Genomic DNA, 24,338 nt, shown 5'->3' on the forward strand with positions numbered 1-24,338 from the left:
ATAAATGCAGCAAAAACGTACTCCTGACTAAGCACACTATATTATTTTATTATGAAGAACCAAGCCATGCAAAGGGCTATGGAACGAGCCATGTTCGGCATTGATAAAGACACACCGAGATAGACCACCGTGGAGAAGAGCTCTATGCGTAGAAACGAACACAGTAAGAAGTGGAAATTGTATGGTGAATACCTAAATTTGTACACATAGCTAATGCGGTAAAAACAGGCTAGATGGAAACAATGTCGTGGTCGTGTCGTGGATCTTTGAATACCAGTGGATTGTAATGTTGTGCTTAGTTTTTTTTTTTATTGCTTAGATGTGTGGACGAGCTCACAGCCCACCTGGTGTTAAGTGGTTACTGGAGCCCATAGATATCTACAACGTAAATGCGCCACACACGTTGAGATATAACTTCTAAGGTCTCAAGTATAGCTACAACGGCTGCCCCACCTTTCAAACCGAAACGCATTACTGCTTCACGGCAGAAATAGGCAGGGCGGTGGTACCTATTCGTGCGGACTCACAAGAGGTCCCTACCACCATTAATTACGCAAATTATAATTTTGCAGGTTCAATTTTTATTACACGATGTTATTCCTTCACCGTGGAAGTCAATCGTGAAAATTAGTGAAAGTGCTTATTCATAAAATAAGCAATACGAGCTCCAACAACATAGCTGTCAAAGGTTCGGTGAAGGTAGACACTAGACAGTGTCAGAGGAATCATATTGTCCGTGTTAACCGCTTGATTAATAATAATAAAAAAAAAAAAAAACAAAATTACGAAATGGTGTTAATTTTTTTTAAATAATCTACTTAGAATGATAGCACACGTACCTACCGCTTATTAAATTACGCCGTTTTAATATTACAAGCGAGGTCTCTATTTATTTAGGATGCGAAGCCATGTTGCCGTGTTATCTTTCAGCCGTTTTCCACCTCGGAAACGTTGGGTGTGTGTACATCGTACTGAGAAAATAATCAAATTTAACGCTAAGCAAATTGGCTCAAGCGAAACGATTCGATGTAATTTATTCAATTTTTCATCATGTGCACCTGAATTAGATTCAGGTTAGTATTCAGGAGTCGCATCAATCGATACTGGATCAAACACGTCGACAATGACGTTCACTTTCTGGTATCTAAGGTTTCAAGTACTTAGTATCGTCAAACGAATATATGCTATATGGTTTAAGGTATAAGTGCTTTTTTTTTGTTTTAAAAGAGCCAACGGAGTTTCTCGCCGGATCTTCTCAGTGGGTCGCCTTTCCGATTCGGTGGTGGATTTTGCGAAGCACAGCACATGCTAGGGCCAGTGTTACCAACACCTCCGGTTTGGGCCCCGAGAGCTCACCTACACGCTAGGGTAACGCTGATATAGCCTCTCAAGGCTTATCAGCATAGGTAGGAAAAAACAACTATTACTACCTACTATTTCGAGCGTGCGCTTAGGCTTTTGCCTTGTCATTTCTACGGCTAAATAATCACAAGTTTAATTTTAAATTTAGATAAATATTCACTGCCTTTTTGCCAATCTAAATTAAAAAAGAGCTGTTATCTCCGGGGCCACGGCCATTTGATTCGATAAACAAATTATATAATTGTGACTAAAGCTGATTTTGTAGTATTTCGGCAGTATATTGACCTTTCTTATCATATCAATATTCCAAGTTCAAAGTTGGAATACGTCATAGCGCGCTAAGGAGGAAAAATATCTAAAGAGAATTTAAGTATCACAGAATTCAATGTTGCGTTTTAGTTTATTTCTTTGTTACGCATAGCCTACATTCTTAGGTGGGACAAGCGTTATATGATAAAAAAATCTGTCATGGTGTCTAACCTCATACGATGTTGGGAGCAGATCGCGGGCCCAAGGATACATATCTATATATTAATACGTGAAGCAAAAACTTTGTACCCCTTTGTACGAAAATTGCGCAACGGAGGAGTATGGAATTTACCACACTTATATAGAATATAGAGAAGGAGTACAGAATGTCATTTTTTTTATTATGCATAAAAAATACATCTAAAATAAAAATAAAATTAGAGACACTACCATGTATTTGACACACACACATATACATAATAATATATAATAGAAGTTAAAGTATGAAATTGCCCTTTGTTGTATTATTGTATTATTGTAATAGGCACTTCGAATAGACATAGAGCCATGAAGGCTTGAGATTTTTAGTGAAACTTTTTCAAATGGTACCTATGAGGTTCTTCTTTTAAAAAATGTCAACATTCAATTATCGACTTTCAGTTGTTGTTTTTATTCAGCTTAGACAAAAAAAGATGGATACTTCGAAAATTCGAGTGATTTTTAAATACTAGTTCCGACTAGAACTAACGCTGCAGAATCAGCTCGCAATATCAATGTTGCGTTTGGAGAGAGGATTGCTAATGAACGCACCATGCGATTTTGGTTTAAACGCTTTCGTGATGGAAATTTTGATTTGAAGAACGAACCACGTGGAAGACCGCCCACACATGTGAATTACTATGAATTGAAAGATATGGTGGAAGCCGATCCGAGCCAAACTACCCAGGAATAAGCGGCATGACTTAACGTTATCTTACCAACAATATTGACTCATTTGCTCAAATCAATAAATAAATAAAATATGAAAAATGGGTGCCTCATGATTAAACTGATCTGCAGAAAGAAAGGTGTATTGAAACTTGTGTTGCCTTGTTGAATCGATACAGAAATGAAGGAATATTTTCGATTCTTTACGATAAACGTAAGCGAAAAATGCAACCAACGGCTGACCCCAGGTTAAACGCCACAACGGTGCCCTAAAGCAAAGCTTACCAATAAAAAGGTATTGCTCCATGATAACGCGAGTCCTCATACAGCACGAGAAACTGCTTTAAACTCTACAGGAACTGCAATCAAAAACCACTCCTCACCCTCCGTATTCGCCAGTCCTTGCTCCAACAGACTACCGTACGTGATTTGGACAATTTTTTACGTGATAAAAGTTTTCTTCCCAAGAGGCAGTAGAAAATGCTTTCACACAGTTTGTAGAATCTAGATCACTAGAGTTCTATCGCAAATGCATAAATGACCATCCTATTAGATCGCAGCAATGTATAGGTAATAATTGTAGATATTTTGATTAAATAAATATGTTAAATGGAAAAAAAACGAATTTTAATTTTTCAGTACAAATCGGCAAATTCATATTTTAACCACTAAATATATATACTCTTTGTTTATTGTCAAACTTTTATTATTGCCTAAAGTCTATGGTCAAATTGAGAATAGATTGATAATATTGTTTGTCGTTAATATTATTTGTCTATAGTGTAGTCTTGGCGAAATCTGTGATTATAGAAAGTAAAATAATAGTCTTTGACAATAGGACCATAATAATGTTCAAACTTATAATTTCAATTAATTAAAGTCAAATTTCGACTACTGGGGGACACTAGTACAAATAATGCTTCAAGCTCATGTCACAAGATAAGAAGCGGAATTTACGTAATTAAGCCTATAGACTCCGGTATCTGTGCTAGGCACACACGGTCAAGCAAGATCTCGTCCACACACAGATGCTATCAAAAGAATTAACAACAAGTTTCGCGAGTCTTTATCTTTTTATAATAAAATTAATATATATTTTTTTCTTAGTTACATATATTCACACGCTTCACTAAGCACTTTCCTTATAGAAATTAAGGAAATACGAAATTTTAGTTTTAGCTTTAAATACTTCATAAAATGGAGTGAACGTGAAATTACCGTAGAACATTCTTTCAAGAAAATTGAATATTTACGTCGGCGATACAGAGGAATTCTATTGCTCAAATAAAACGAGCGAAACAATTTTTTTTCAGTAAAGAACACAGTTATTTTAGTAATATTGAAGGTTGAATGAATGAATGAATGAATGAATGAAAATTCTTTATTGCACAAAAATATTGTACAAAAGCGAACTTAACGCCATGCAGGCATTCTCTTCCAGTTAACCCTCGTTGATGAAGTGAAAGATTCAAGAAGTGCGTAGCTGTGATAAAGCTAATAGGTACATGGCGATAATTTAAAGAATTATAGTAGACATGAGTGAAATGAACACTAGGTTATAATTACATTGCCAAAACAAATACACAGATACATACATACAAATACATACAAAATACATAGATGAGAAATACATATCAAATAAAATAAATGATATAAACCACAACACACTACAAAACAATCAAGAAATCTGTGCTTTGAAAAACAGATCATGTACTTTCGCTTTCAAAAACGTTATGTGCGGAACTACTAATTAATCGCGTATGTTATTATTGTGAATAAAACAAAACCAACGTAGTGTGATATAATTAGATTACAGAGAAGCTTTCACAGCTCACCGGAGGAGACCCGGTTAATTCATACCTAATAATACGACGGCTTATAAATTCTTAACGCATTGAATAATTGAAGGAATTATATCGATTTCGGTCTTTTAACTAACGCCCCGGAATATCTAATAGACTCCGCGAAAGACGAATCCGCAGATGCTGAGAGTGAATCTATTTCTAAAAGACCGAAAAAGACTAAAACATAGCAAACAAAAGAAGGCAAAGTTAGGCAATCCAGGCGTTTTAATAAAAATCGACATAATTACTTTAATGCGCCGCGTAGGGCACCGGTGACTTACAAGGTAGTCAACGTGTTAATAAAATACTTCGTTAATTATAAATACTTCGTTGCTACTGGTGGTAGGACCTCTTGTGAGACCGCGCGGAGCAGCCGTTGTAACTATACTGAGACCTTAGAACTTATATATCTCAAGGTGGGTGGCATATAGCATTCTATGGGCTCCAGTAACCACTTAACACCAGGTGGACTGTGAGCTCGTCCACCCATCTAAGCAATAAAAAAATTACCAATCAATTGACACGAATGGATTCCAATTTGAAAATCACATCAATGCAAAGCAACCATATGTGCAAGATTTTTAATATTACAGTAAACGAGCAAAGTATGTACTATTTTCTTGCTTATTTCTATCAAGGTGCATGTCTGCGGGCCTGTATAGCGGTACATCCTTTATACAATACATTTTAGGCTTCGACGTCCCGTTTCAAGTTAGGTAACAACTTTTGCTTTGTGCTGAGTCGTCAGTTCGTCACCATTCTAAACAGTTAAAAATAAACATAAAATATTTTTTCATAATATTTCCCTAAAACATATATCGGAAAAATTAATGATTGACTTATTTTTATAGTACATATTTAAAAGAACCAACATAAGCCGTATTCACATTTAAGGCGATACAGTTTTTCACACCCTGTATAATATATAAAGTGACACACCTGTTTGAGACGGCAGTTAATTGAGACCAGCGCCGTGAGTACAGTGCAATTTATTCAAGCATCCTCATATCGTTCTCATTTGATTCAGTAATTATACTGTATCGGGAAAATGTAGTGGCCTGGAGAGGATAAATCTTTTTCAATATAAGAACGTGAACTTTTCATGTGTTGCCATGTCAATCAACATAGTTACAGCGAAGAAAAGGCTTGGGGATCTTGGTAACCGTACTCGTCGAACTCGGCAAATACTTGTAGTTCAACGTGCAAGCTAACCCATACGTCAGCTCGCTGAGTTTCTCGTCGTTACCAAAACCCACCCCTCATGGCTGAGCCCGTGCTCGCCCACCTGTCCTGGTGAAACTGGAAAGGGCTCCAGACCACCAGAAATTCTTCCTTCATAAAAAAAAAAAACTTACTTATACCTCACGATCGTCTTGGATTTATTTGGTCGTTGGACTTGGCCTAAGTCCATAATGATAAGTACGATTCTTAGTTAATTCAGTACATAACTATGCATAGTATACTCTGCACGTTAAAAATGAGGACGAACCGCTAAGACCGTCAAAGGAAATACGACTATTTCCAAAATTTTAAAAATACTAACGTGTATTATGAATGAAACCCACAAAATTTATAAATTTGTGTAGCTTTGATATAGTTCCGGTTTGAAAGTTGGGATAGCCTTTTTTTAATGACTTTTTAGGCAGACGAGAACACGGCCCACCTGATGGTAAGTTGTTACCGTCGCTTATGGACGTCAGTTATGCCAGGGGCAGAGCCAAGCCGCTGCCTACCATTGAGTCTTGTCCGCAAACCTCGTTTGAAGAAGGACATGTCATAGCGCTCTGGAAACAAGAAGGTCTTTATTCAAGGTATTTACATTATGATGTCTAAGGACTTTAATGAATGAAGACGTAAGCACGTGCGCCCATTAAAGCAAACAAAAAGTTGCAAAGGAAATATCTCTATCTCTACATATCAAAATGAATTGCTGTTCGTTAGTCTCGCTAAAACTCGAGAACGGCTGAACCGATTTGGCTAATTTTGGTCTTGAATTATTTGTGGAAGTGGATAAGAATAATATGAAAATGCTCGGAATTAAATAAAAATAACAATTTTGTGTTTCCTTTGATGTGTCCCCCGTCGGTCTTTTATTTATCGATTGAGGCACTACGAAGTCTGCCGGGTCAGCTAGTTGCTAATAAATGTTTTATGCTCCTTTAAGTAAAACATTTCTTTATTTTGTTTACTAATACTGGTACTTTAAAGCATTCTACGGTATATCGAGTGACGGTTAAAAAGAAGCAATAGGCCACGAACGCGCAATGCAACTCGTACTGCGGGCGCAGGTGTATTTGCTTTTCATTACCGGCTCGGTTGGTTTATCAAGTTCTCGAGCCGTTGTTATTCGATATTGAACTTGGGTCTTGCGATATTTACAGTTCGCTATCTCTCGCCTCGTGAATTGATCAGGATCCGGAATTGAAAATTTCAAGGTGTTGCAAATTTATTACAGGGAGGTTCGACGAATTATTTACTTTACTAACACTGTTTGTACTTATTTAGAAAATGTTTTATTACTAAAAATGTTTCCTATTGAATGCAACAAAGGGCGAAAAATGGAAAAATACTTTCAATAGACAAACGATAAAGCGTTCTTTCCGTAATTAAAATTTCGCGGTCATTAGTGTCATTTAATTATTTCTGGCGTTACGAATACTATACATTAGTATACATGATCACGGTTTTGTTTGATCAATATTGGTATAAATTAATATAGTCGTAATCACCGTCAATTTTTTATAAAATAAAAGATGTACATAATTATCCGACTATCACAACTACATAAAGCTAATATAGTTATTATACATTACACGTATGATCTCCTACAACTAGACGCTAAGTAGGTAGCGAACTCTATCAGTTACGCCAAAACCAAGACTACAACACAATAAATACATAAGTCTATAAATCAGAATGCCAGTAAATCGGACGATAAAAATTGTTACACACGGACCGACGATTTCATAGCTCCTTTGAAGATTAGTGGTTACCGATGCTCATAGATATCACAAAAATCATTGTCCACCGTGAATTGTAGTTGAGGTTTTAATAGTATGGCTACTATTATCTTTATAGCGGAACACATAAATACATGGCGGTAGATATAGGGAAGCTCAAAATTCAAGATCTGCGATATTCTGGTTTGCTGGTGGTAGGACCTCTTGTGAGTCCACGCGGGTAGGTACCGCCACCCTACCTATTTCTGTCGTGAAGCAGTAATGCGTTTCGGTTTAAAGGGTGGGGCCTACGTTGTAACTATACTTGAGAACTTAGAACTTATATCCCAAGGTGGGTGGACGCATTTACGTTGTAGATGTCTATGGGCTCCAGTAACCACTTAACACAGGGTAAGCTGTGAGCTCGTCCACCCATCCAAGCAATAAAAAAAATCACTTTGACTATTTACCACGATGCGCATTTTCCCAAAAAAATATTTTCGACAACTTTTTACGATTCATTTTATTATCATATTATTAATTGTATTTTTTCATTTTTATTTCATTGGCAGTGACATCGTGAACGTATTATATTAAAAAACTTGGACTCCTCTAGAAAGTTTGCGAACGATATTGAAAAACTATTTTATAAACGAGAAAATGGATTTTTCTCAGCTTTTAGCTTTCTTTTAATAGCGCAATCGCTTCTGCGAACAATGTTTACTTCGGTAACAAATTTAGGAAATAAATTTGACACGCCCTTATCATAATAAGTCATCGTGGCCTATAGGATAAGACACCTGGTATATTCCTATCGAACGATGCGACAATTCCGATATCCATATACCGTAAGTAGGTACCAATTTTTTCTAATGAAATACGTACTTAGCTCATATTCAAAAATTACTTCCACAACAAAGGACTAGTAATAATAGCATATGTATTTGTAACTAGATGATGACCGAGCTTTGCTCGGTTTTTTTTTGATAACGCCATCTTGTTGGGTCTTTAAAGCGGTTAGTTGCCCTCAATTAAGAAAAATAGTATTATTATATATATTTATATATTAATATACAAGAATTGCTCGTTTAAAGGTATAAGATAAGATAACGATCAACCCCAATGGTTTTATCCTTTATTTTGTGATATCTATAGGAAGACTAAGCTAGGTGGTACGATAATCTCCGAAGGGTGACGGCCAAGAGGTGGATGAAGAGAAGCTGCTACTTTGGGCTCATGACGATGATAGGGTACATTAACACCGGGTACAATAATTAAAAGTTTTATTTTTTTATTACAAATCTCTATATCTTAGGCCTGCTATTGAAAACTTTTATAAAATCGATTTGAAAATCATCACCAGCAGATTCGAATCGACTCCTTCGTATAAGAATCGTTCAGAAACCGAGCGCTCTCTATTTAAATATGGCAAGAGTGCACTCAATACTCCGCTTTGTTCGTTTCCACATACCTACTGCAGAAATAATAATAAAAATCTCTTTGTGATAGAAAAATCGGTGTTTCCTTGTGATTGTATTGAACATGAAAAGAGTTTGTTTTATATTTTTTACCTTCGAAAAACTTTAAACTTGGTAAGCCTTAAAAAAAAATTCGTATTTTCTTTCGTCATAATGATGTAATATTTTCTTTTTAGTGCGCTTTATATTCATTCCATATATCGTATTGAACATCTTAAAGGAATGTCAAGGAAGAGTAATATCTCCGTACAACTTGTGTTAATTGATTGTAAGGTCTGTCAAATTGTATCTATTATATCTTGTCCAAGTCTGCACAGTTTAGTCTGTAAGTTTGTAGGCAGCGGCTTGGCTCTGCCCCTGGCATTGCTGACGTCCATGAGCGACGGTGACCACTTACCATCAGGTGGGCCGTATGCTCGTCTGCCTACAAAGGCAATAAAAAAAAAAATTAAAAAAAAAATAATATGCTTTAAAGATCAAAGACTGGAAAAGTAGTAACTCGAAAGCTTGATAGAGCTTTTTGATATTTAAATTGCTTATGTAGGAAGACGCGCCTCTCTAACGAAATAGTAATGACTTTTAGGTAGGCTTAGACGACAAAGGGAAGATCTTCCACCGAGCGGGTCATATTTGCTCGGTAGACTGACGGTCCGAATGTTGTTGTTCGGAACTTGTATATATGCAGGCTTATCTTGAAAACGTCGTAAGCGAGATTCAGGCATCTGTCAAATATCTTGCGTTGTATGATGGCTACCGCCACAGAATTATTTGCTTATATGCTTCTATATGCTTACAGCTCATCTGATGGTTAATTTTATCCGACCGGGACGGGGCAACGCAAAGCCGCCGTCACCCGAAACATGTCTTGTCGGATCCCCCGGATTCACTCTCGGTGCTTTAGGTCTCTCAAGCACCGGTCACCGTCCTCGTCAAACTCTTGGTCGTAATCGAGGAGCTCGACGAGCGAACTAATCCATAGAGACAGCCCACTGAGCTTCTCGCCGGATCTTCTCAGTGGGTCGCGATTCCGATCCGATGGTGTTAGCTTCACTCTGGTTTGAGCCCCGTGAGCTCACCTACACGTTAGGGCGAAGCTGATAATATAGTCTCTCAAGGCTATCAGCATAGGTAGGGGAAAAAAATGCTGATGGACGTCAGCAATGCCAGTGGCACTGACCGCCACCTACCGCTGAGTACTACTCGCAAATCTTAATATAGATAAGACACACAATATCGCTCTTCTCGCCGTACATGAGATTACGTATATATTATAGCGTCAGTCATAAATAATCTCGACGCAATGGACTATCTACAACTACTACTAATACTGCTACTTACAATAAAAACAAAACATAAATTATTTATTTATTTTTAACACGTTTTTACTAGCTCGGTATGTATGTTTGTTTAATTGTATGCAACCGAATCTTTGAACGTCATTTCCATCGAAAATTTACAAGCGTATCAAGTACCGATCGATGACAATATAATAATGTTATATCTTCGCTCTAATATAAATTTCTAAGCTTCACATATTTTTCTGATGATTAGCTCTTCTGGAGATTAAGACGATCTCTTCCAAATTAACTTGAGCTAATAATAACGTTAATGACGTCATTCGTTTGAGAGATAATCATTCGTAATCTCAATCGTATTGTAATAACGTCTTTTTCGTCCTTAAAAACGTACGACGGTATCAGTTACAAAAACGTCAGGCTCGTTATATCAAAGCCCAAGCAGTAACAAATCGCGCTCACTCGCGAACTCATCTTTTTTTCCCTCAACACAATACGAACACTCACTGACCTGTCAACACTTTCGATAAGAACAAATTAGAGATCGTGTAGACGTTATTTTTCTACGTATTTTTTTTTAGCTCGAGTCCGGGAGATCGGTCGTCTTCGACTGTCATTTGTCAAAGTGAGTTATTTCGCACTTAGTGCTAGTACCATTCGACGATGAAATTTTCTAGGCATCAGCGAAAACGCTTTTAATGCTTTATAAATTTGTCTTATCTTAAGATTCATCGCGTCATAATAATATCATTTATCATTAGTAATGCAAGATTAAAGAGCTTGAAGTATTGCTAATGATTTAGACATTTTAAGTGAATTTAAATATACTGATTTACGTTGTTGCCTCGCTGAATATTTTAATACGTAACAATAATACACTCACTGGTGGTAGGACCTCTTGTCGATGCCTCCAATGAATACTACTCTAACTCCAAATTCGTAGGTTTACAGGAGGAGCGTTTAAACGAAAAAAGTTAATAAAATCTTTATTATTGCAGATATATTTATGGTTTTTTCTTGTGTAACTAGTTGATTTACTCTTGCTTCAAACCCCATCAATAATGAATTTGTAATACTTTTAAAATAGTGAAGCGATTTGCGTGAAAAACGAAAATTTCAAAATTTTGAGTGAGAGGAGTTAGAGGATTGGAGGCATCGTTGTGAGTCCGCGCGGGTAGGCACCACCACCCTGCCTATTTCTGCCGTGAAGCAGTAATGCGTTTCGGTTTGAAGGGTGGGGCAGCCGTTGTAACTATACTTGAGACCTTAGAACTTGTATCTCAAGGTGGGTGGCGCGTTTTCGCTGTAGATGTCTATGGGCTCCAGTAAAAAAAAATACATATGAGGAGACTCTTAATTCACTTGAAAAACAATAAATGACCTCGAGGTATAAATTTTCGTGATTCATAACGAGAATTTTATCTCTATTCTTCTTATCTTTTATAACGTTGAATTTTTGCATTTGCTTTTTGAACACGATCTCTTGATTGATGAAGCTACGGTTTCAAAGTGCCGCACTAACATAAGTTTCGCCCGTACGTCGAAACTCAATATCCGATAAGGCGTGGCTGATTCTGAATAACCCTCTATGTGACATGTCTAATCCGGTCCTTAACGCACAATATTGGGACGTCTCTTTACGTAAAAGGCTCTCCAAATATATTTCATTCGAATAAAATGCTAAGCGATCGAATGAATTTTACACATGAGACTGGTAACAACGACAGGGTATTTGTTAGAGCTCTCTAGCCCACTGAGTTTCTCGCCGGATCTTCTCAGTGGGTCGCGTTTTCGATCCGGTGGTAGATTCTACGAAGCACTGCTATTGCTAAGGCCAGTGGTAGCAACACTCCCGGTTGAGCCCCGTGAGCTCACCTACTAGCCCAGTGAAGAATAACCCCTCGAAGTTACTGGAATAGGTAGGAAAAAAAAAAAAAGATGTGTGGTGTCATGGAACACCGGATAGGAACGAAGTTCCTTATTATAAAAATATTAATTTTAATTTCTATTTGAGGTATAAAGAAAAAAAAACTGGAGGTTTCGCAACAACCCACGCTCACTTAGTAACGTGCGAACTTATTGTGGTACACTTAATTCACGGTTGTTTGCATAAGAGTTAGTATCTTGCGCAAATGAACGCTCTGAGATTGTGGTCAATGAATGATAAAAAAACATGTTATTTTTTGTACGTTATTAAAAAGTTAAGTCGTACACTGTGTGCATTACTAATAAAAATCTTACGTTACGGACGTTTTTTCCCGGCTAGGGTACTCACCCCTCCGCATCGTCCCATAAGGAACTTCGTTCCAAAAAGTATGTTATTCACGACGCCGAAGCTTGATAAAAATGATCAAGTTAGAAAAATGTAAAAAATCTCACACAATTTCCTTTATACAGTACATCTCCCTTAGCCTTAATCTAATGCCGAATTACAATTTTTCGTATGCAGCAACGAAATGAATGAACGAAATTAAATTTCGCACCACTCTATTTTGCGCGGACTTTTTTTTTTTCTTGTCGAGTTGGGGTACCGGGTTCTTTATGAAAGGAAACAGCTCCTAAGTCAATTAACCCCGTCGTTGCTGGATGCTCATAATTTAATATTACTCAAGGGACTTTTATGGACGCCCGGCTTCGGCTGCAATAAGCCGTTACAATTAAATTAACGAAGATTGCCGATGATAAAAATTCAAACGAAAAGACAAATGGCGCTTAGGCGGGTTATGAGTCCACACGGGTAGGTAGTGCTATCCTGGGTTTTCTGCCGCGAAGCTGCCATGTCATAACCGCTCACCATCATCAGGGTCATAAGTTCGCTAATCCATCTATACAGTAAAAATTTGAGTAATATTTAGTAAGTAAGGGTAGCTAAAATATACTATATCACGGCCTATATATCAGAGCCTAGTGACGTCACTACCTTGTCTCACGGCTGCCTCTTGTCTCAATCTTGAGCTCATAGCTGCCTTGCACCAGAAATCAGAAACTACAGTAAAAGAACATTTACGAGACGTATGTTCCAATATTATTTGCCCTTTGATATCAATGCCAATTTTGTTTTCAGTCAATATACGTTTTTACACATCTACCACTTAAGTTTTTTAATGCCTATTTTAGGGGAGATTAGCACCTATATAAACTTTTTTAAATCTTTCGTAAATCCTCCTTAATTCTCTTTTGAAGACAGAACTCAGCCTATACTGAGAAGGAAAGAACATTCCAAAGTTTTGTTTCGAGTCTAGGTTGGTGGACGAGCTCACGGCCCACCTGGTGTTAACCGAACCCTACAATCTCGCAAATGCCGCCACCCACCTTGAGTTATTAGTTCTAAGGTCTCAATATAGTTACAGCGGCTGCCCCACCCTTCAAACCGAAACGCATTACTGCTTCACGGCAGAAATAGACAGAGTGGTGGTAGCTACATTTACGTACTCACAAGAGGTCCTACTACCGGCTTAAAATTTTAAAACCTGTTTGAATTAAGAATGAATCTTAAGTCTACTATCGTTGTTGCCAGGACTCTTCGATACGGATGGCGTCCGGATCCCGGGCACGGAATGCGACTACCAGTTCAGCCGTTCCGGGAGCCGTCCGCAGCACGGTCGGCTGTACAGCCCTCGCTACCCGTCCATCTATCCCAACAACGTGCGGTGTACTTATCACTTTCACGCAAGGTACTGTACTGACATTTCTATTGCCTTATACACATCCCTAATATTCAAACAGTGGACAATGTTGTAAAGCTGTTAAACAAAAAACTTATGTAGTAACACCAAGGTTAAAATAAACGGTCACATATGTAGTAAAATTATTCCCCCAACAGATAAAAATAAAAGGTAGTCAAAGTAGCGGGAGGCTAAGAAAGGAAGGTGATGGATGGAAGAAAGATATAGTATGAGGCATGTCAGTGCGAGAGGCATACAAGCGAGAAATGGTATGAATGTGTTACATAGAATAATAAGGTCCTGCCAAGCCGAGCCAATGGGCGGGGAAATGCGTAAAAAAAAAAATTCAAACAATGCGAGCAACAATAATAAAAATCCCTAATATCTAGAGCCGTGATATTTATTAAAGAAACTATTTTGTCAACTGTTGAATTCCCAACATTAGATTTTTGTCCAGGGCTACAACATTCTAGTACATATAAAGTTGTAACTTTATTTTTTTTATTTTTTTTGGAACGAAGTCCTTATGGGACAATGCGGAGGGGTACCTTAACGCCGTCCGTAACGTAAGATTTTTATTAGTAATGCATACAGTGTACGACTTAACTTTGCTTTTAAATAACGTACAAAAAATAATATTTTTTTTTGTCATGCATTGACTACGATCTCAGAGCGTTCGTTTGCGCAATACACTAACTCTTATGCAAACGTCCATAAATGAAGTGTACCACAATAAGTTCGCACGTTACCGAATGACCGTGGGTTGTTGCGAAACCTCTAGTTTTATTTTCTTTATACTGGAGGTAGGGAATAGGTAGGTATAGAACTTAAAATTAATATTTTTATAATAAGGAACTTCGTTCCTATCCGGTGTCTCACGACACCACACATTTTTTTATATTTATTGCTTGGATGGGTGGACGAGCTCACAGCCTACCTGGTGTTAAGTGGTTACTGGAGCCCATAGACTTCTATACGCCACCCACCTTGAGATATATAAGTTCTAAGGCTACAACATTCTAGTACAAATTAAGTTGTAACTTTCTCCGTAGGCTTTCTTCATACACTGAACGATAACCTATTTATACCAGATGATCCGTAAGATCGTCTGCTACCGATGGCTAAAAATCCTATCAGAAAACTAGCAACAAACAAACATGTTTAACATATAGTAAAACTGTCATCGCATTTTAAAATTGTCGGAGAGTCAAAATCCTTTGACTACTATTTATTGATTTTAGTTCGACAAACATATTATATTAAATTGACTAAAATTACAACGTATGATTCAATAATACTATAGATTGAAAAAAAAACCATTTTACAATCGTGAACATCTGTAGGTATATATTATGAACAATTTAACATTTACTGGGTTTTTTAACCCTTTCAGGCCGAAGGAGCGCGTGAAAGTTGTCTTCGAAGAAATTTCACTTCAAAAAGGTGACCTCAGGTTAGTAAATGATATATGACTTAAAAAAATAATGAATAAGAAAGGGGATCGAAACACGAGAAAGTTTCCAAAAAAAAACAATGAAATATTTTCAATACAAAACGAGCATTAAGTAAATAAATATTATGTAGTACTAGCTGTACCCGTCCGCTTCGCAGGGCATTTAAAAATGACATTATTATTTCTTACCCCCCTAAAGATTCTCATCATTAACGCCCCCGCAGCTGGTGTAGGGAGTCCAACACTCATATAAATATTAGCCTATCCATTAAGTACATGTATTTTCTACATGGATGCCAAGTTTCAAGTCCATCGGATGCATGGTTCAGTAGTTATAACGGAACATCCGTAAAAACCACTGTAGATTTATATATTAAGTATAAATAAAGAATTAAGGTCTTGAAATTTCTTATCTTCGTGAATCTGAATTTCTTCCACTATTTACTAAATAAAAGAGAGTATTATGTCATGAAAATCATGATGGCCACGGCTAGTGTTTTTTGCAATATGCTAGTGCAATATTATAATATTGCAGGTTACATTTTAAGTATTTGTTAGATTTTTGCTGCCTTTAATCTAAATGTTCTAATGAAGGAACGATACAGCTATTTCTCAATTTTCTATGCCTACGAACAACTAGGTATTAAATCAAACATTTTTCAAATCCAAGAGCACTCAATACGACAGTCGACTTAAATGTCATATCATTACAGAATACGATTAACTAGAATACGGCAAAATCCACACACGGAAAGCTTGCGCTGCGGAGTTGGAATAATTAAATTATGAACATAACAGGTCACTAGCGTAGCCGGTAATGAGGGCCGACTATAAACTACGTCTACTTGTTTAATTAACCGGATTATACGTGAATAGCAACATTCTGAATATAAATCGTGCCGTAGACAATTCAATAGTGAATCTTGGTCGGTCGCAAATGAGAAACTTGTGAATGAACTGTTTGAAATATTAAACTAGCTGTAATAAAGCTGTAAGCCTGAAGTTTTCAATGTATTCAAATTTTAGTGTTGTTAAAATCCTATGTAATTCGCGATTCTGGTAATTTTGAATATTTAATAATAATTATGTCTATTATATTCTGATACCACTGATTCTTAATTATAAATGCCGTTTGGCATATTCACATTGTCTGCCCTCCCCTTGAATCCCAGATATTTCGCGGTAGAAGTGAGTTAAAAAGTTTCGATTCTGCTCTGAGGAGTCGTTTGAGAGGATCCCGTCATCTCATTCTGAGTTAAGCCAAACTACTTAGAACCACTGCGTTCATCCACAGTGCGTTTCCAAAGATCTTTTCTGCCGCGTATCATCCGGCTTTGGAATGGATTCCCTACTCGGTGTTCCCTGAGCGCTATGAAGTGTATTTCTTTCCACGGCGTTTATGAGACGTACACAATGGTAGCAGCTTTGCTGTGCCCCTGGTAATTGATAATTGTTAGTTGAGTCGTATGCCTGGCTGCCTTTCTCTTCTCTCTCCTTAAGCGGTCTCTTCCGTGTCTATCTTGAAAAGCCGATCGCCTATAGTCTACCTACAAGGGCAACAAAAAAACTAATAAATAATCGAACATAAACAAATGAATTTGAAATCATGTAAATATCAATTTATATTTATCTTTTTTTGTGATCTATATATAAGTATATAAAAATGAATTGCTGTTCGTTAGTCTCGCTAAAACTCAAAAGCGGCTGGAACGATTTGGCTAATTTTGATCTTGAATTATTTGTGGAAGTCCAGAAAAGGTTTAAAAGGTAGATAAATATGAAAATGCTCGGAATTAAATAAATATAACAATTTTGTTTTTCCTTTAATGTGTCCCCCAAAAGTTTAGGTCTTTTATTTATCGATTGAGGCACTACGAAGTCTGCCGGGTCAGCTAGTAGTAAATAAAAATAGACGAAGTGACGATTTTCTAAAGAATACGAAACGATAACTCGTTACCAAAACAGCTTCCAAACTATAGAACCATCAAGGTATAATCTCCGAAGTTACCATTCCACTTATTGGCCGATTAATTTTCCCTTGTTAACTGTTCCGCGTAATTTACTTACAGTTTCCTCTGGGCTCCTGAATAACACGATTAGTGGAAGTAATTTCGTTTACATCGATGCGATGGTCTATTTCTGGAATACGTAAATCCGACCTTATTATTTTGCGGTCGAACTACTTTAATTAGGTCTGTTGATGCAGCCAACCGGAGAGGCCAATCCTAAAGCGGTCTGCATATGCAGTTTTAAGATTATATTTTGAAGTGAAACTTCTTTAGAATCGTTGTGATTTCAAACTCGATGAAACGAAATGAAACGAAACGAAAAAATAAGTGTGCTGCGATTGGCTTGCCGAAGCGGCTCCGAGTGGCGCCGACAAATCACGAAGCGCTCCACACGGTCTCGCGTCCCCGACTAGTTCAGTTCAGGTCTTTTTGACGTCCGTGCACGCTGTTGTGGCTCTCGGAGCGTCCTGAGATACTTTTATTTCTATTTAGTTTGTTATCAACAGATGTCAGATATAATATTCGTACAGAATTATCTATATAAGAATATCAGTCCACTACTGCTAATAAAATGCATTGTGGATGTTACTTGATATGAATTCAAACTGGATTGAAATCCAAATGGAATTTGAATGGAATGGAGTTGTTGTAAAATAAATAATTTTTGATTTTGTTAATCGAATTAGTTTTGTGATGCTGACGAGGAAAATTCACGGCAAACAAGCGGCGGGATATCTGAAGTCCATAGACATCACAGCAATATTTATTTATATGCTGGTTTTCATTGGTGGTTGAATCATTTACTTGAATTAAATTACGATGAAGCTTATTGTGTGCTTTTAATGTATTTTTTTTATTATTATTTTCAGTTGCCTTCGAAGAGCGGATATCATCAAGGTGTTTGATGGCCGGGACTCGAACGCGCCTGCGATCGCAATGCTATGCAATGAACTGACTGGTTAGTTTGATAAACGATTTTTAGTCTAGAAACATTCGCTACAAGGGTTACTTTTGATTGTACATGTTACAAGCTATTGAAGCAAAAAGAGCCTGAATTCTACAGTAAAATAAGTATATAGCTATTTAACTGAGGATATAAGTATGCATCCCCTATCACCTCTATTTACTGTTGACACGTGATACGTAAACACCACATGAACACTTTATATTTTCACAAGTCATGACCGCTATCGCTGTAATACCTTAAAAACAACAGAATAATTCTAAGTGGAAAACATTTTAATATCACCCTTTTGCATTGAACAAAGACTTCCCTAATAAATTAAAATAAAAAATGAAATAAGTGGGAACAAATCACGCACGTTCAAATGGCCCCAATAAATCTGTTCATAAAACGAATGTTTGCCCGTTTTGGGAATCGAACTCACGGTCCTCGGCGCAACAGTCAGTTTCGCTAACTACTGCATCACCGAGTAAGTAAAATGTACCAATCGTTTTCCTTGGCTCATCATCATCATTCTCCTGCCCTTCTCCCAGTCACCTGGGGTCGGCGCAACATGTTTTCTCCTTCCATACTCCTCTAATATATATCATTTCTTCGCTCACTCCCCTCTTACACATATCGTATTTCACGCAACCTATCTATTTCTTCTTAGGTCTACCTCTTCCTCTATATCCTTCCACATTCATAGTTAACACTCTCTTACCAACCTCATTTTCATTTCGTCTCGTCACATGCCCATAGGCGTACTTCTCAGCTTCTTTGTCGCAGATGCCACTTTCAGATGTCCTCTAACATAAACATTCTAAGCTTCCTTGGCTATACACACTTATTGGAAGGGTTCTAATTACGATTGTCACATTTCCATGACTTATCGATAACGTCATTATCACACATGAAGACTGTGGGTAGGATGCTATGAGCACACAGATCTGTCCTCCATGTTTCTAGTTCCTTTTCGGGTGTTCCACTAGGACTCGATGAGTCGACTCCGACAATGTCCACTTACGGTTTCGATAGTTTCCTCAAACGCTTTTAGACGCCTCTCCTAAAGCGCGTGATTAGAATAGGCCGATTCTTAGTCAGCTCATCTGTGCTCCTTTTCATTGCTTTGTAAGGAAAATAAGCACGTGGCCTACTACATAATGAGTCTTTCTTTGACGTCTAAAACGCTAGCTGCTTGTTGTTAGCTTGTTGTCTTGACGATTCTTCTCAAATCTTGCTTAAAGTAAGCGTGCCATGCATTGTCTGCCGCACGTGATCTGGAATCCAGATCTTTGCTGCCCTAACAGACGTCAGTCGGCTAAAATGGTTGAACCACCCCCCTAACAATCTGCATTCTCTCTCAAGCACCCGATTCCCGGCCGTGCCAGAACCCGGGAGCAAAATATAGGTAGGCGTCAATAACCAAGCCACTGTCTATACAGCTTGCAAGTCCCTCGGGACGTCTAGCCGGTCATCGTTCATCTCGAACCCGTCGCTTGCGACGAAGGGCTGGGCGAGTAAATTAACCCACAAACACAGTCCACTGAGTTTCTCGCCGGATCTTCTCAGTGGGTCGCGTTTCCGATCCAGTGGTAGATTCTGCGAAGCACGGCTCTTGCTAGGGCTAGTGTTAGCAACAACGTCAAGTTTGAGCGCTGCGAGCTCACCTACTAGTTCGGTGAATCTAGAATAGCCCCTCCAGGTTACTAGAGTAGGCAGAAAAAACAAAATGTGTGCAATTCACACGTGGTAGAAGTGAAACCTTCCAAAATTAAAATACAATTATCCTAAACGTCTTAAGTATATGTAAAATTTTGTCATTAGTAAATAATTGTAAGGTAGCGCCCTCTGTGAATTGATATTTTAATTTCACGTATAATCCTAAATTAAAATTCACTACAAGAGCTTTCATACACACGTTAGTATTAAAAAATCTCACAGATGGCGCTGTATTAAATAGTATGTATATTTCTGTCTCATTCTTTGCTGGCTTCATCCTACACATTTTTGTATTTGTGTCTCTTACCTGTCGTTTTTTCCGTTGCATCCGGTTTGAAATCACAACGATTCTAAAGAAGTTTTCACTTCAAAAAAAGTACGTCTAAAAATGTTACACAAAGAGCGTATAGAAGTGTAAATATATGTGACCGTTAACAACGATGAGTAAACAACATCGTTATTCATTTCTGTTGATTGGTACGTGATCTTTGAACCTACCTATATCACGAGATAAGATAATATTTATTATTGTCGTGTCAATTAAATAGCTTACTTCAATGAATAACAAAGTTGCGTGGATGCAGAGCAGACCCTTTGTGTTGGAGCGTCATAAATATTATTTTCGTTTTGAATAATATTTCTTAGAACAAAGCCACAACGTTCGGACAGAATATAATATTCTAATTCAATATTTGTAGCATTTGATTACTTTATTCACTAAATTTGAAATAGATAAGAGAATTATGCAAGAAGCATTACATAATGAACAGTTCAAAATATTTGTTATATTGTTAACTTTTTAGATTTTTCTTGTTTGATAATTCAAAACCTCATTGGTTTTCGAAGAATTATGTTTTAGGCAGTTTGGTTTGGGAATCGACTATTAAAATGTTGATAGACATTTAAAAAAAACTTGTAATTATTGATGGTGGGTTAGGATGGGTAACCGTTGCACAATAGAGTTGAGGCTTTGACTCCATGTATCAGACTTAGGAACCCGTACTCGTCAAACTCGTCAAAGAGTTCGACGTGCAACCTCACCTAAGCATCTACCCTCTGAGTTTCTCGCCGGATCTTGTCAGCGGGTGGCGATTCCGATCCTGTAATAGATTCATTCGCGAAGCAGCTGCCCTTGAGTTGTTAGGTTTCCTTTGGAAGCGCTCGGGCAGCTAAAAGCTAAAAAAACGATCAGCCTCTCAACAAGACGATAAAAAAACTATTAAATACTAACTCGATGGTGCAATAGTTAGTGCACCTAACTGTTGCACCTAGGGTCGTCGGTTCGATTCCCACATCTGGCGAACATTTTGTGTTGAACATGAATATTTGCTCTGTGTCTGGGCGTTTGTTAACTATATATGTATGTATTTAAAGGTATGTAAAGAAAAACCTTTTTTATCTAAAAGCTTTGAAACTTTTTAGTTTTAAAAAAGATTTTTCTTAGATAGATTCAGTGAGCTGTCTGTCATTGAGAAAAAATATGAGTTCAGTTTTACCTAATTCAACAATACTGTGTAAAACAAGAATTTAAAAAGGAAAATAAAGGCTGTAAAAATGTTGTTTACTTAATATTTTACAGAAATCGTAATTAAGTCTTTTATTATTGCTCAATCATTTTAGAATATTCCATATCATTATGCGTATTTAGATATCTTTCTCGGTCTCTGGTACCCATAAGACATAAATTTGGGCTGGACGACAGTGTGTGAATTGTTCCCAATTATTATCTATATATATATTAATACGTGAAGCAAAAACTTTGTACCCCTTTTTAAGAAAATTGCGCGGACGGAGGAGTATGAAATTTCCCTTACTTATAGAGAATATAAAGGAGTGCAGATTGCTAATATATTTTTAAAATTATGCATAAAAGTACATTAACTCAATAAATAAAACCTTACACACATTACCATGTATTTAACACACACAAACGCATATATTATACTATTTTGTTTATTGTTAAAGTCTGTGGTCTAATCGAGAATAGATAAATTTTGTGGGTTTTTAATATTATTTGCCTATAGGGTAGACTTGGCGAAATCTATGATCAGAGAAGTAAATTTTTTGACAATAGAACCATAATAATGTTCAAGCTTACAATTAGGTATTATTTAAATTAATAATTATAGTTGTTTTTCGATTTCCGTGGGACTACTAGTGATTATTAGTAATACTTATCTGATGAAAAAATCGAGGGGCTTAATATAAAACTGTACATCGTCGCTCTCAAACCAAAATCTGCTATGTGCAAAAACTCTATTTTGAATTAACGAGTAAAAACATTTTCGTATAAAATTTTGTATTCACATGAAAGTGAATTTTTAAGAACTATATCAAATGAAAGTTATAGATAGACACATAACAGTTTTTTTAATACGGTAGATAGGGCTGTGAACTATACGAAAAGGTTAAAAAGAAAAAATCTCAATAAATAAGTAACTATACTAAGACCTTAGAACTTATATCTCAAGGTGAGTGGCGCACTTACGTTGTACATGTCTGTGGGCTCCAATAACCACTTAACACCAGGTGGGTTGTGAGCTCGTACACCCAACTAAACAATAAATAAAAAAGTGCACATAGCAGATTTTGATTTGACAACGACGATATGTTTCTTTGATTGACGTAGGTTACGAGGTGCTGTCAACGGGACCCGCATTACTGCTGCAGTTCACGGCGAATTCGGCAACACCAGGCCAGGGTTTCGCGGCCACCTTCCACTTCCAACCGCCCCCTGATTCGACGGCTGCTGGTTTGCATTGCAACAAAATCACTACATAGTATAAAACAAAATCGCTTTCTCTGTCCCTATATCCCTATGTATACTTAAATCTTTAAAACTACGTAACGGATTTTGATGCGGTTTTTTTAATAGATAGAGTGATTGAAGAGGAAGGTTTATATGTATAATAACATCAATTAAATAGTGGTGAAATTAATAATAAATTACAGTTTCCGAAGCGAAGCGAGGGCGGGTCGCCAGTTACACAATAAAATACGACAAGAACTCAAAACAAATGAAATCAAATCAAACGTTATTAGCTAAAACATGGTTTACAAAGTTGTTGATAGTTATTTTATAGAACAGCGTGTTTCTACCAGGTCGGCGTGCAAATATTATTCAAAATTATTTACATTAAATTCAGTTAGTAAATATATTAATTAATTAAAATATCAAACAATAAAATAAATTAATTGAATCTGTGGTTTGCCGGAACTCATAGACATCTACAACATAAATGCCGCCACCCACCTCGAGACATGAATTCTAAGGTCTCGCTTTTAACAGTACCGCGGCTGCCCCGCCGTTCAAACCTAAAACGCATTACTGCTTCACGGCAGAAATAAGCAGGGCGGTGGTACCTACCCGTGCGGACTCACAAGACGTCCTACCACCAGTAAATAACCTCGAATCCCCCACTAGAATCAACGTTTTTCTGATTTTTAAATAATCATCAAATAATTGAAACACATTTTTCCTTCAATAAAGAATTGAGAATTTTTCCTAAAAAATTCCTCTAATACAATTTCGTTCCGATTCGTTGTTGACTTCTTTGTAATAAATGCGACAGAGCGAACCAGTTAAATTTGCGTTAGCCGCCAACTATGTATGAATAGGAAGTTTGGCTTCGATCCAAAACCTACGTTAACTAGTTTAGAAAACTCTTGAAAATATAACGCTAGTACTTACCACTGGACAAAAAATACCTATAAGCTTTTAGAATGAAAATTAGTTGGCTTACAAACTATGAACGTACTGTTTTATGATGCTCTTACACGCTATTTCAAGCACTACGGATTTTTCATAATTACACATTGTGTTGTTTTAAACAAACTGTTACTTTGAGTGCAATCATTTCAAAAAGAAAACCTTCTTAACAATTTCAAAATCATTTTCAAATTACCTAAGCTTAGGATTTTTTTTTGATCTTTGGATATAATAATATAATGATTGATAATGTGAATATGAAACTAGAGGCTAGTGAACTGTATATAACATAATAATTCCATAATAAGTCCACATAATTTTGTTTCTTTTTCACCTCTTGTGTCTTGTTTATTTTGTCCTGTGGGTCGTGCTATTATGTTATTCACTTTTTCCATAATTCCAAAACAGTTTATTCAGAGAATTTAATGTTTTATTATTGCCATCTAGTGTAGGCTATTTAAACTATTTGTACAGTTGAACCCAACGTAAATTGACTCGACTGCAATTTCGGTTGCGAGATAGCGCCATCTGTTGGAGTTCTTAATAACTACACTAGTAATGTTTTTTTTAATCATAGATGGCAGTTTAAGAAATTTCTTTTTTTTACAGATTCAGATCGTCTCCTGAAACTCAGCTTCGGTAAAGCCTTTGAATCCCTCGGGCCTGAAGTAAGCGCAACAAGTGAGTAGCGAGATAATATATTTTTATTAACAGACGACAGAATTTGACGACATCATTATTCA

General features: G+C 36.9%; 1 protein-coding gene across 1 annotated transcript in view; it reads left to right on the top strand.

Annotated features, from left to right (window-relative positions):
* Nucleotides 1-24,338, top strand: part of Sol1 (CUB domain-containing protein Sol1) — a 320,961-nt gene that overhangs the window by 248,461 nt on the left and 48,162 nt on the right. Inside the window, exons 6-10 of the mRNA XM_028179067.2 lie at nucleotides 13,612-13,768; nucleotides 15,153-15,212; nucleotides 18,091-18,179; nucleotides 22,516-22,638; nucleotides 24,205-24,276. Of these exons, the coding sequence (XP_028034868.2) occupies nucleotides 13,612-13,768; nucleotides 15,153-15,212; nucleotides 18,091-18,179; nucleotides 22,516-22,638; nucleotides 24,205-24,276 (501 nt within the window). The remainder of the gene's footprint in view (nucleotides 1-13,611; nucleotides 13,769-15,152; nucleotides 15,213-18,090; nucleotides 18,180-22,515; nucleotides 22,639-24,204; nucleotides 24,277-24,338) is intronic.

The sequence above is a fragment of the Bombyx mandarina genome, chromosome 06 (assembly GCF_030267445.1).
Source record: "Bombyx mandarina strain Sakado chromosome 06, ASM3026744v2".
NCBI lineage: Eukaryota > Metazoa > Arthropoda > Insecta > Lepidoptera > Bombycidae > Bombyx > Bombyx mandarina.